Raw genomic sequence first — 14,489 nt, forward strand, 5'->3', positions numbered from 1 at the left:
ATACGAGTTGAGTGGAGTAGCTGTTGGTCAGATGAGCTATGTTGGGCATACGTGCCCCTTAAGACTCCTTGGTTATTGCAGTTTGGCAGTGTATTGTTACATTTACTTTATGCCTTATAAGTAGGAGTTAAGGTTGAGGTTTTTGTAGGTGTAATGCAGACCTTGTGCTGTGCTGCCGCCTGCAGGATGTGAGCGGTACTGCAGTGCTTCATACACCACATTGCTGACATAAATACAGAAACTCAAGCCTGCGCGGCTTAATACAGATCACGTCTGACTGCTCAGACTCGTACAGTGACGTGTGATCAGTGAAGCCTTTATTCCTCTGTGCACAGGGAAGTGAAACCAGATGCCCAGCCCTGTAGAAATCAAATGCTGCGAATTACACCAAAAGTTTTCAATTTATTTACCCGGAGTGAGAACATCCCCTTTTTCATAATCCATGTCCAAATGTGCAGCTGTGTGATATATACAGTACTGTGCTAAAGTTTTAGGCAGGTGTGGATGAAAAATCTAAAAATGCTTTCAAAAAGATAAGTTTATCAATTGGGAATCTCATCAATTTTGCTCTTTGGTGTGACCACCCCGGCTTTCAAAATGGCATCAAAGCATTAATCTTTGCCTGGGAGAAGCCTTGTTGCTGCGTGTTGCGGTGTGCAGTCTCTCCATGGTGTACGACCTGTGAGGTGAAAACAAGGGGTCTTGGAAGTGACACTAATACTAAAGAGCCCAAGTCTAGGAGATTGAAGGATTTGCAAAGGCTACATCCACAGAAGATCTGTGGTTAGTTATCCAAGATGTTTAGAGAACCTCCCTGCTGAGTACTTCAATCACTGTGCCAGAAGTGAAGAATTGATGCGGTTCTGAAGGCAAAGCGAGACCACACCAAATACTTTGTGTGTGAGATGTATATCTATATATGTCTCGATTAATACTTCTATTTTTTTTTTTTTTTTCATTTGTAGCGCTGCTTCCACACCTGTCCAAAAAGTTTGCACAGTGCTGTATGTAATCTAAATTAGTGTATATATTATACATAATCATACAGGTTGGTGTCCATTATAGTTTATTCACATACAGTAAGTGGTCACTGCTAGTTATAGTTATAGTCTAAATGTCTTGAACACTTGGTAGACTGCCCTTGGGTACAATATCGATCACCTGACAATTCTACATCAGTCCATATTGTGTAGTAGTATTCCAGTGGTTTAATTTCTTTAACAACAACAAATGCCAGAATAAGTGTGTAGTATTGTTTCTTCCCCATGGAGATGAACTAAGTTGAAATGCTTGCCCATATTGCTTTCTGCTCATGGAAATCAGAACCCCTTTTAGTAACCGAGATACAATGCCTACAACTGCTGTGCCCAGCATTTATCTATAATAAATGGATGCCAATTGCCTTTAATTGTTCATTTTTGTTTGAGGCATTATTAAATAATTAAGTTCAGGTCCTCTGAGTCCCAGAGTTGCCTATAATGGGTAACATTATCCTTGCCCCAACATGCAAGTGACTGTATGTGGTCATTCTCTATTAACCAAAATTGGGCCTGATTCACACCTAATATTTTGGTGCAGCTGTTTTTCTAGCCTTTCAGGGAATGGACCTCTGAAACAGTGTCTTCTGTTCATATTTCTACATTTACAAATTACTTTAGCTGCAGAACTTGCAGTACTGTCTAATGTTTACTGGACCCTTTTTAATGGGGCTTGCATAGTAATGTGATTATCTTGCATGTGTCCAGCTAAATCTGCTATTATCTATTAATGTTCTGTTTCTTTCTCATCAGGTCTGGAGTTTGCTTACTCAGCGGCACCTAAAACCATGCAGAGCGCCATAATGGGACTCTTCTTTTTCTTTTCTGGTATCGGATCATTTGTAGGTTCTGGGCTTCTTGCCTTGGTCTCGTTGCGTTCAATTGGATGGATGAGCAGTCATACCGACCTAGGTTAGTCCCTAACCATTGGCTCACTTGTATGCATAGTGGTGGGGTGGCGCTATGCAACTCTCCTTTCAGTGGATCTGTGTATACTTTGACCATTTATGAATTCTCAGTTTGGATACTACTGTAAATGTAAAGTTTACATCACGTACCAGTCTGAGTTGCTTTATCCATGACTTTAAAATGCCATGACACATATTTTCCCAAGTGAAGCCTGTCAATTCTTGCAATCTAAAGGGAATTGGTCACCAGTTTTTGCTGCTCCATCGTATAGGGTCACTGCTGGGCTGTTTGCTGTAGTTTGATGGCACACTGCATTTTCTGCTGTAGCTCACATCTGAGCTCCTGCTATGTAGCCTCAATATTCTTGAGCTATACATGGGCCTGCCCCTACCACAGATTGCCAGTTTCCTACCCACGCTGTGCAGATATATAGCTGCCAGTCATTGGTTCAGTCAGGGTTATACAGAACTCATGGAGAGGAGCAGGAGCTAAAACGGTGATGTCAAAATTACAGCAAAGAGCCCAGTAAGTTTATCACTTTGCTGAAGTCCCCACTATATGCTGCCCTCAGTTGGGTAAGTAATAACCTGGTCATGGGTTCCCTTTAATATCGCAGGCTGAAATTAGTGGCCTAGTCTTGCTTCTAGGTTTTTCCCCCTTCTCCCATGACTGCACCACCTGAGAGGGTATCCACCCACCAAGGACAGGAACCTACTGAATAAAAAGGCGGTACCTCTCTTCCGCATCCGTTTTGGTTCCTGTCCTTGATGGGAGCCTCTCTAGGTGGTGCCTCGCCTATCTGTTCGTGGGATCTGGAGTTGGATTCCGGGATCGATGCAGCCTGGAAGCCTTGAAGAAGCAGCAGATGGGTCCTTTGTTCCCAGCCCCATCTTGCTGGTACCCGGGTCTGCAGGGGGGGGAGGGGGCGCCTTCCGGGGTCCTCTCCCGCGTGTGCTGGGTCCTGCGGCCGGGTCTGCGCAAGCACTGTGGCCGTGGCTGGGCGCGCCGGCAGGCAGGCCTTCCGGGCTGCGCAGGGTCGTGTCGCGCCCTAGCGCAAGTGCACCGGAAGCCCGGGTCTGCGCTTGCGCGGGGTGCGATTTCCAGGGACATCCCCGTTTGCAAGCGTGCCGGGAGCCTCTGGGTCTGCGCACGCACAGGAGGGATCCTGCAGCGTAGCGCGCCAGCTGGCATGTTGCACAAAAAAAAAAAAAAAAAAAGTATAAGATAAAATTAAATGACAGAAAGAGAGAGCACACTGCTGCCGGAAGGGGAGGGTCCCAAAGGAGGTGGAGCCCCCTTATGCTTTAAAAGGATGGGAAGCAGTCAAGATGGCGGTGTCTGCATCCCCATCATGAGTGAGGAGCCGCAGTCACCTGGGCAGCATCTGTCACTGCCACAGTAGGAACAGCAGCAGGCGCCTAAGCAGCGTAAACAGCTTAAGCAAAATGTGAGACAACCGGAGCAACGGGAGTCTTCCCATCAGAGCCACAGCAGTGGGGGTCGTATGAGTGCCGGCAGAACCGGTCAGAAGAAATCTCGTGAATCCACCTCTGCCAGATGGAGCATTCATGTGAACGGCAACCACCGCCTACGGTACCCTAGTCTGAACGGCAGTGTGGGGAGTGAGCTTCGTGAAAGTTCACTTTAGTAATGTGCTCTGCTCTTTGTTTTCTCTTTTCTCTCCTTTCATTTCTTTCTGGTTTAGGAACCAAAAAAGAATAGTTCCAAGAATAAGAATAAAGAGTGTGCATTATGTAAAGTTAGCCTTCCCAGCTCCTAAGCTAAGAACCCTTGCTCTGATTGTATCCAGAAAACTATAGCAGAGGAGTCCCCTAGTTTTTCTATGGATTTAAAAACCTTAATCCAGACGGAGGTCAGGTATTCCTTAAAGAACTTGACCTCTCAAGAGGAGGAAGCAGAAACTGGTTTCCTCGTACTCTGAGGAATCAGAGTCCTGTTTCACGAGGGAATATCCTTCCCCCCCCCTCTGACCTCTCCATCGTCTTCATCAGAGTCTTCGGATGATGATGATGGAGGGGGTAGGCCATGTTTTTTGGTGGACAATACTGAAAAATTGGTCAAGGCTATTAGTGACTATGGGTATTGCCGATGCCAAAGCTCCCAGAACAGTTCAGGACGTAATGTTCGGGGGCTTAGATCAGAAGAGGAGACTCTCACATTCCCAGTTAATGAGAGGATCAAGACTCTTATAGATAGGGAGTGGAAAAAAACAGAGAGGAAATGCTAACTGCCTTCTTCCAAGCGGCAATACCCTTTTGAAGAGGAGGATGCAGTTAAGTGGGACAAAACCCCTAAAATTGATGTGGCCATCGTGAAGTCCTTAAAGATCCACACTGCCCTTTGAGGATTTGGGGATCCTAAAAGATCCACTTGATAAAAAGGCGGAGTCTCTTCTAAATCAGGCCTGGGAGTCCTCAGCAGGGGCTCTGAAACTGGCAGTGGCAGCCACCTGCACCGCCAGGTCTATGATCTGGCTTCAGCTGTTAGAGGACCAGATCAAAGGGAATGTCTCGAGAGAAAATTCTATCGGGTCTTCCTCTTTTGCATTCTTTGCTGATGCATCGGCAGATTCAGTTAGGATGGCTGCCAGGTCAGCAAATCTTTCTAATGCAGCCCGTAGGGCATTATGGCTCAAGAGCTGGCCAGGGGATGTGCAGTCAAAATCTAAACTCTTCACAATCCCTTGCGAAGGGGACTTTCTTTTCGGGAAGGCCTTAGATGACATCCTGGATAAGGCCGTGGACAAGAAACATGGGTTTCCTACTGTACCTGTTCCCCATATATGAGAGCTCCTTTCGGAAGAGGAAATATAATCGGAGCAAGTTTCCCAGAGACCAAAGTGGTTGGAGAGACAGGAAGCCGAATAACAGAGGCTTCATGTTTGGGGGTCCATCCTCCGAGAATAAGAAAGCCCTTAAGTGACGGACCTCCCCAGGTAGGAGGAAGGTTGTCTCACTTCCTTCCTGCCTGGGAAAAAATCTCGTCCAGTGCTTGGATTTTAGGGATAATCAGGAGGGGGCTGAAGTTGGAGTTCAAAAACATTTCCAGAGACACCGTCAGGATTTCAGCCCCCAGAGGCCTAAGGGAGCAGATGGCCCTGCAGCAGGAAGTACTTGCTCTGGTTGTAAAGGGGGTTCTAGCGGAAACGCCAGAACCCGAGCAAAGGAGAGGGTTTTACTCAACTCTCTTCCGGATGGCCCCTTCAGAACCACTGTCAACTTGAAGAAGCTGAACGACCATTTGATTTACAGGCCATTCAAGATGGAATCAATAAAATCGGCCATAAAAAATGTTTCCAGAATGTTATGTGCGTCCTCAACTTGAAGGACGCTTACTACAATGTCCCAATCTTTCCTGCACACCAACCGTTTCTGAGGGTAGCTGTACTGTTCAGCAAGCACATAAGGTATTTTCAGTTTGCAGCTCTTCCCTTTGGCATCTCCATGGCTCCAAGGGTTTTCACAAAGGTTATCCTGGAAGTCACAGTGCATCTAAGGGAGAAAGATATCCTAGTCATCCCTTAACTGGACGATTTTTTTAGTGTTGGGCAGATCAAAACAACTCTGCGCACTGGCTCTGGTGGAAGTCATGGCCAGTCTAAATGGCCTGGGTTGGATGTTAAATTTAGAAAAATCGAGACTAGAACCAAAAAAGGTTCAATCATTCCTGGGTCTCATTTTGGACTTGGAAAACCAGATTTGTCTTCTGCCAGAGGACAAGAAACTGAAGATCAGTTCCCTCATATCACGTGTAATCAACAATCATCCATGACCTTGGGAAATGCAATGTCTCTATTGGGTACGATGACATCTTGTATCCCAGCAGTTCAGTGGGCCCAGTTCCATTCCAGACTTCAGCAGGAGATCCTGACAGCAGACAAACGGCTCGGGGGTCGCCTGGATGGAAGAATATCCCTTTCAAGTTTAGTAATTCACTCGCTGGACTGGTGGATGGATCCGGTAAATCTATCTCTGGGGGTTTCTTGGTCTTTCCAGGTGTCTGATACAATTACGACAGACTCAAATGCAGAAGGCTGGGTAGCTCACCTGAGAGATCATTCAATACAATGCCTCTGGTCGGACAGCGAAACAGGTCTCTCCTCCAACATGAGGGAGCTGTTGGCAGTCAGAAATGCGCTATTAGAGTTCAGTTCTCTTCTTCAGGGTCAACACATCTGGATAATGTCGGACAACCGAACGACAGTTGCCTACATCAATCAGGGGGGTACAAGATCCCTTCCTCTGATGTTAGTAGCGGATCAGATCCTTCATTTTGCGGAGCGTCATCTATTCATGCTCTCGGCGCTACATATAAGAGGAGAGGAGAACTTAAAAGCCGACTTTCTAAGTCGACACATCTTGAAACAAGGAGAATGGGAATTGAATCCAGTGGTATTCCAGCAGATTGTTGGCCGATGGGGACAACCTCAGATAGATCTGTTTGCAAACAAACACAATCGGAAAACCAAAATCTTTTGCTCCCTGAATCAAAAGGAGAAGCCGTTTGCGGTGGATGCGCTGCAAATTCCTTGGGACTTTACCCTGGCCTATACCTTTCCCCCTCTAATGCTGATCCCTACTATCCTAAGGAAGATCTGAGAAGAAGAGGCGAGGGCTATATTGATCGCCCCTTTTTGGCCCAAGAGACCATGGTTCACTTGGATGAGGAGAATGTCCCAAGCGGATCCATGGGTTCTTCCGGACACCCCTGATCTCCTCAGGCAGGGCCCAGTCTTCCATCCCCAAAGATCGAGCCTGCATTTGACGGCCTGGATTTTGAAAGTTCACTACTAACGCAGGAGGGGTTTTCTCCAGGTCTAGTTACTACTCTACTGGCAAGTAGGAAGCCAGTGATGACTAGGATCTATGGCAGAACCCGGGCTAAATTTCTGTCTTACCTCGGGTCAGTCTGCCAAAGGGAGGGTTCCTATTGGGGCCATCCTGGAATTCCTTCAGAAAGTCTTAAGCATGGGGTTAGCCACCAGTACCATTAAGGTACAAGTATCAGCTCTGGGGGCACTATATAATTGCGACTTAGCGGCGAATAGGTGGATCATCAGATTCATTAAAGCTTGCAGTAGATCTAGACCCATTCCTAATCCAAGGATGCCTCCTTGGGACCTTAATCTGGTTCTAGAAGCGCTAACCAAGCCTCCCTTTGAGCCCTTAGAGGAAGTTTCGGAGAAAATTCTCACCTTAAAACAGCCATGCTGGTAGCTGTAACGTCAGCACGTAGGGTTAGTGATCTGCACGCGCTGTCAGTTAACCATCCGTTCACTCAGGCCGGGTCCAGTCTTAAGATTACTCTATCCATACACACCTATCTTCCAAAAGTAGCCTCCAAATTCCATAGGACACAAGTAATTTACTCTCCCTTCCTTCTATCCTGACCCTAGAGATTCTGGGGCACAAAAGCTTCACACCTTAGATGTTAAGAGAGTATTAGTCCAGTATTTGGAGGTGACAAAGGCCTGGAGGAAAAGTGATTCCTTATTCATCTCATTTCAGGGGGTTAGGAAAGGGCTTAAGGTTACTAGGGGGACCATAGCTAGGTGGGTCAGGGACACCATTGGCTTAGCGTACTCTTTTAGCAATCTGCCAGTTCCAGAGAACCTGAAGGCCCACTTCACCAGAGCTGTAGCTGCTTCCTGGGCTGAGAAGGCGGATGTGCCCATCGACACATAAGGTGGCAACTTGGTCATCCCCCGCTACATTTTACAAGCATTACCGTTTAACCTTTCCTCTTCTACTGATCTGTCCTTTGGGAGGAAGGTGTTGCAAGTGGTGATCCCTCCCTCTGGTGTCTGATCTCTCTAAATCTCTCAGGTGGTGCTGTCATGGGAGAAGGGGAAAAGATCCTAGTTACTTTCCGGTAACTGGATTTTACAGAGCCCATGACAGCACCCTATTAATTCCCTCCCCTTTATCACTTATGGTGTGCACTTCTTAGGGTGTTTTTATTAAGAAATGTTTAGGTGGTTATGTACTAACCTATTTTTGGAGGCCTCTCATGCTCAAACAAAAACTGATGTGGGAGAGGGGTACTGCCTCTTTATTCAGTAGGTTCCTGTCCTAGGTGGGTGGATACCCTCTCTCAGGTGGTGCTGTCATGGGCTCTGTAAAATTCCGTTACCAGTAAGTAACTAGGATCTTTCGCTACCTGTAAGGTTTTGCCACTTTAAGTATAAAGGGAACCTCCATGATTACAGCCAGGTACACTTTTTTTTTTTTTTTTTTCCCCTGAAATGCTCTGGCAGCTCAGTGAAAATATAGGTAAAAGATCCAGTTAGGGGCACCAGTAGCAAGACTACTCAGACTCTGCCTCCGTCCGGTTTCTAGTGCCGCTGTGTGTGTGTGTGTGTGTGTCTTTGGGAAAAGCCAGGGGCAGTGCTGGACTAGTGTCCTCTCCATGTGACTGACGTGTCTCCACCCACTTGGGACGTGCCTGTCCATTACCTAAAGCGGAGCTGGAGCACTGCCGGACTAGTGTGGTCTCCAGCTATGGTTCCGCACCGGATCTTCTAGGCATTTTATCTGTAATGCCAGAGCGTATCAGTGAGACATACCAGGCAGCAATAGTGCAGTCAGGCTCTGATACTGCCTGTGACTTCGGCCGCATGAATCAACTGATGGGCTCCTTTTAAGGCAGAAAATGGGTAAGTAAGCCTGGTAGAACTTCATATCGACTGTGTAAGGTTACCTGATTGACATTGTGTTTTGCCCTTATATACACACCCATGATAAAATCTAATTTATCATTTTTTTTTTTTTCTGCAGGGAACATCAATGACTGTCATTTGAACTATTATTTCTTCCTCCTGGCTGCCATCCAGGCTGTAACCCTCCTGATTTTTCTTATAATTTCTGTGAAATATGAGCGGCAACAGACTAAAGCGAGTGGAAAACTCTAGCAGGAATACTTGGAGCTGTAGTGGGACGCTTGTAGTATGGACGGCTCCGCTGTAACCAGTGCCCACAAATCTATCCTAACGTGATGCCCATCTGCAATGTACACAACTTCAAGTGCTCTTTTGACAAGTCTGCTTACTTTGCACTACTCGTATTCTGCAGGTCTGATCTTGGCCTCAATGATGCACTGAATGTTGGTACTCCTGCAGGTAGCTGTACGGTCATTGGATTGACAGCTGAGTTGCATTGACATTTACATGCCTAGTTTGATGCTTTTAGTGGCCTACTCATGGACCTGATGTCTCATAGCGTAATGGAAAAGTTAAATGGTGATGTTGATCTAATACTAACCACATTGGGTGTATTGATGTGCACATTATGATCACCTCCTTTCAGGTGAAGCTCCCTTTTTATTATGTTCTTATACTTGTAACTTGGTGATGGTCTTTATGGTTAAGAGTCGAATAAGACTAGAAAACTGGTTTACACTCTTCCATAAATGGTGCCACTCTGGGCCATGGGTTGTGTGTGGTATTGCAGCTAAGGTTTGCTTACTGGAATGAGGCTGGGCCACAATACTGGACACAGTAAGGTTGAGATGTTGGTGTATATAGGTGTCTTCCTCTATTTATTCTTGGAACTTCTCCCTAAAATTGGTGTCAGATCCCCATATTCTGCACCCACCGCTCCATACAATTGTGGTATTGGGCAAGGTTTACCTGCTGTGGGGAAGACTTAAGTGTTAGGTATTTATCGGTTCATATAAGATGGGTTTTAAAACTAGCCTTTAAGGGGCTGTCCATGGTTAGAATAAAGTATAAAGTCTGTTTTTCTAAAAATAAAAAAATGACATTTTGACTAAATTGCAATCCAATACACTGCCATGAACAAGACTGGTGCTGGTTCTGCATAAGCGGCAGACCCTCTATAATCTGCCTTGTGATCTCTTGTCACATCTCACATGTAGCTTCTATGCATCTTTGATTTAGATACCCCAAAAAATGAAAAAAAGCTACATTCTGAGGAATCAATTGATACAGAAATGACTATAAATTATGCCAAATATCACCATAAGCCCTGATCCGCTATCTCACATGGAGTAAAACTATTCAGAACACCACTAAGGAGCCTCCTCAGCTTCAGACGGGTTCACACTCCTCAGACATCCCCACTGCATTATTCTGCTCTTTTGAGCTGAAGCATCAGGTTCTTGGATGATCTTTACTAGTTACTGGTCTCATTCATGTACCACCCTGAAGCTGGGTCTCCCTGGCATTCACAATGAAGCCATGGTGTACTTACCTTGGCCTCCTTGGTACTCTTCGCTTTTGCCAACTACTTGTAATTCCGTTTAATTGTTCTTTCAAATTTCGCAGATAAAGGGTACTTGCTTTGGCCTTAACTTGTTTTCACTGGACAACCCTTCTATCAATTGTTCATGGGATAGGTGATTTGTTGATCAGTGGGGGTCTGAGTGTAGATCCCAGTAGTCAGTGGTCAGTGTGGCACTTCCATACTCTCTAGAATAGGGCGGTGGTGCACATGCTCGACCACTGCACCATTCATTCCCTACGGGGCTACCAAGTGTTGTGCTTGGCTTTCTCACATCCTATGTGGAATGAATGGCTCTGCAGTGGAGTGTCCACCTGCAATGCCACTTTATAACGGGGATTAAAATTCCCCCAGTCTGCCAATGTGTGGGACCCTCACAATCTGCAAGTTATCACCTATTCCATTGATGTGTGAGAAGGTATTGTCCAGTTAAAATAGGAGATGGGAATACCCCTTTAACTTATCACAATATGTAGTGGGTATAATAGCAAATGCCTACAATTAGAATGTAGTATAGTTCTTCTGATTCACTATGTCACTTACCCCATGTGCAGGGCATTGCAGTAGTTTAGGTGTCCATGATTACCACCACTCCTATAATGACAGTTAGTTGTTAGTGATCGTAGCCATGGATGCCTAAGCTACTGCAATGCCCTGTACAGGGAATAAGTGACATAGAGAACTATACTAACTTTCTAATTGGAGGTATTTGCTAATATTACACCTACTACATATTGGGATGGGCCCTTGTAGATGGCAGTATCCCTTAAGTGTGCGCACGCCTGGGATGCCTTGCTTCATCCTATTAATGGGATTGGCACCAGCCCTATGCCTAGCAGGTCAGTGGTGCAAATACAGCATGAATGATAGAACGTCTCTATTAAATCTGGCGTGTTATACAGTTAATAGTTGTACAATTGTGCCTTTTATATAAAGGGCGGGACAGCAGCGGTGATGGATTAGGGGCTGAAAGCTGCCTGACGGTTGAGTAAATGCACAGTCCCTACTGAGCTGGGTACAATCCATGTTTAGTCTTGTCATCGCAGTCACTGCAAGAAACCTTAACTAATGAAATGTTTCTGTACAAGGCTGGGGCTACGCAGCGATATTGGCTGAGACACCGCAGACTTTGGCAGCACCACCCGTATGTCGATTCTACATCACGGCATAATGCAGAGTGCCTGTGGTCGTGTTGCAACTTGCAGGACACGGCGACCTAAATCTGACAGGTGGAACAACTTGGCTTTTTTGCTGTGTGACCACATTCACTCGCACTGTACTGCAATGTAGCAGTAAGACATGGTGATCTTTGGCCATGCCAGCATTAAAGGAAATGTCTTTCTGTAAAGAAACCATATAATCTATAGGAGACAATTGTAATCTGCACAGATCAATAAATCAAAGTTGTTTAGTGACCAACTTTAATCTGGAGAGCATACTGTAGCAGCAAGTGATCACAATGATGCGGTTTAGCTCCGTGAGATACCGGCACATCGTATAGACCCGCCAGGGATCCATGACATGATGTCCCCCGCTAGTTATAGGAAGAACCACAGAATTACTACAACACAGCTTTATGGCAGAACTGAGAAATTCTATTTTATTGCATAGAATACAATTGCATTGTATATACCTGAATGATTGTGCCTTTTTGAAATGGTGGATTTTTAAAATGTTTTGTCTAAAGGAAATAAAACTATTTTTATTTGTATTTGGCCATTCCCTTTTTTTTTTTTTTTTCCCCCTTCCTGAATCCTTTACAAATTGGATTGGGTGGGGGGGGGATAACTGGAGAGATCAGCAGTGTGAGGTTTATTAGCACTTGCACGTGGACTTGGAATCCCGAGTGTAAATTGTGTGGTGCAGAGCTCCCTGCCCGCTCTGTATTCTCATGCCATGTGTCTCTGGGCCAAACACTTCTTTACAAGATTTCTCCCATACAGTAAAACCTCTATGAACAATCACAAGCTATCGTTGAGGCTTTATGTAATACCTGATACATGGGCTACATGTAGAAATCCCACTAGATAAATGCTCTTCTTGAGCAGGTTTAATTTATTATGTAAACTTGTCGTCCAAATTTTAAGATGCCTTCCCCTTCTATTTAGACTAATGTACATATATTTATGCAGCACTTGTTTAGAAATGTCTTTATGACCTTATCTGTAAATCCTTTAAACATGGGATTTATCCTTTTCCTCTGTTTTTGGCTGAGGTCCATGTACAAGTCAGTATGAAAGTTTTATAAAGATTAATTCTACTCTTCAATTCCAGGTAAAAGGCACATTTTGTTGTGCTAAGCTTTTGCTTAATCTCTTCCTAGTTTCTAAACTGCGCACCAGTGATTCTGGCAAATTGGGACTAATCACATCCTTTCCTGTGTAAGCGCTGTTAGCAATTACTGCACATAGTGCAGAGGAGGAAGGTTTTTGCTCTATATAAATTTTTTTTTTTTTTTTGTTTCTCCACTTATAGATTTTCTTCCAATAAAAGTAATTAAAGTCCTAAGAATTCTGGTAATGTTTTAGGTGCCCAAAGTTGTACAGTCACAATCTTTTAGACTATATTACCCCTTTAATTATAATCCTGCAACTATTCATCATGCCTTCTAGTCGGCAAGTTGGCCAACTGGACAAGTTTTGGGCACTTTCTCAGCCGATTGTGTGTTCTTAACTCTCCTCTTCTTGCATGGGACATCCTTAATTTATCGGTCGACCATGACAGCACCACGAGAGAGGGGATCTGCCCACCAAGGACAGGAAACCTACAGGCTTAAAAGGGGACGGCCCTCCCTCTCGCCTCAGTTTGGTTTCCTGTCCTTGATGGAGGGAACCTATTGCAGGCTCGTGGAAGATCTGGATGGCGACGGCTGTCGAGCAGCGCCCCTATCTGGGATCTGCAGCTCCAGTGTTCTGCCTATGCAAGTGCACCCCTATCTGGGAGAGGCACAGCATGTTTTTGCACCGGATATGCAGGGGAGCTGCACCCCTATCTGGGGTGGCAAGCCCTCCATTGCCCTGGAGATGCGAGTTGCGTGAGGTGTTGTCCCCATCGACACCTGGCGGAGGTCGGCGCGCTGGGTCTGAGGCCGTCTACGAACCTCCGCCCCGACCAAGAGCGGGCCGCGGGAGAGCGGCGCCCCGTTCAGAGGTAGCAGGCAATCGCTATGGGCAGGACCTACCTGGGAGCGCCGGCGGTGTATGAGGCATCCTTGCGCGGGCGCGCACTTCCGTCCTCCTGTAAGTCGCAGCCTGAGGACGTTCCCACGCCTCGAGGACATCATGTGACCGGAAGTCGGGTTACCGGCATCTGTTTGTTAGTGCGGTATTAACAGCGACGCATGCGTCCCTGAAAAGGAGGAGGGGAAAAAAAGTCGATAGCTCCATTTCCATGCATAAGTGGAGAAGCTGCTGTGGACCTGCGCCCCTGTCTGGAATCAGCAGCTCCAGCTCTGCACATCAATGGGAGCATCTGTTGAGCTGCGCCCCTGCCTGGGGGCAGCAGCTCCTGCTTTGATCGGCGCACTATTGGAGGCGCCCCTGCCTGGGATTTACCACCCCAGTATTGCTCAGGCATGGACGGAGGGAGAGGAACAGGCCTGTGACTCGTTCCTGCCTCCGAATCCGTACAGCTGGTGGTGAGTAATCTTTGTGAATGTTTACCTTGTTTATGGGGCCCTTTCCTTGTTATGGTTACTAGGAAAGGCTGAAGGATGTTAGCGCAAAACTCAATGGATGTGTGTGCGCTCTGTAAGACCCCATCTGGGCCAAGGGCATCGTGCTTTAAAATTGGCTTCATGATGGAAGCTGGACCTTCGACCTCTAGGCTAAAGTTAGCCACATGTCTGGGCCGCCAGAGCCTCATGATTGGCCTTCAGAATTTACCACAAAAATGAGCCTCAATCTGCTCAGTAAATGTTAAGTAACACTCAGAGGTTTTACTGTTGTCCTCCAGTCTGTTTACTCCATCCATAGGACGGCACATGGTGTTAATACGGCACATGGTCTCTGTGAAGGTCTGCTGTCCAGCTGCGTCTCATCAGTTGGCTCCTTTGGGTGGGGCTAGTCTGACAATTGAGATTTACCTCATTGCACATCATAGTGCGTCATAGCATAGCGCTTTATAGCACATCATAGTGCCTCATCGCATAGCGCTTTATAGCACATCATAGTGCATCATAGCATAGTGCTTCATAGCACATCATAGTGCCTCACCTCATGGCACATCATAGTGCATCATGGCATAGCGCTTTATAGCACATCCTAGTGCCTCACAGCGCCTC

At 46.0% G+C, this 14,489-nt stretch overlaps 1 protein-coding gene across 1 annotated transcript in view; it reads left to right on the forward strand.

The window, feature by feature from the left end:
• The window catches only part of SLC15A4 (solute carrier family 15 member 4), a 30,221-nt gene extending 19,087 nt beyond the window's left edge, over nucleotides 1–11,134 (forward strand). Inside the window, exons 7-8 of the mRNA XM_073676142.1 lie at nucleotides 1,791–1,949; nucleotides 8,744–11,134. Coding sequence (XP_073532243.1) covers nucleotides 1,791–1,949; nucleotides 8,744–8,877 — 293 coding nt within the window. The 3' untranslated portion in view covers nucleotides 8,878–11,134. The remainder of the gene's footprint in view (nucleotides 1–1,790; nucleotides 1,950–8,743) is intronic.
• The last annotated feature ends 3,355 nt before the right edge of the window (nucleotides 11,135–14,489 follow it).

Source organism: Phyllobates terribilis, unplaced genomic scaffold, assembly GCF_046119375.1.
Source record: "Phyllobates terribilis strain yellow unplaced genomic scaffold, ASM4611937v1 Scaffold_1__5_contigs__length_1240528914, whole genome shotgun sequence".
Taxonomy (NCBI): Eukaryota; Metazoa; Chordata; class Amphibia; order Anura; family Dendrobatidae; genus Phyllobates; species Phyllobates terribilis.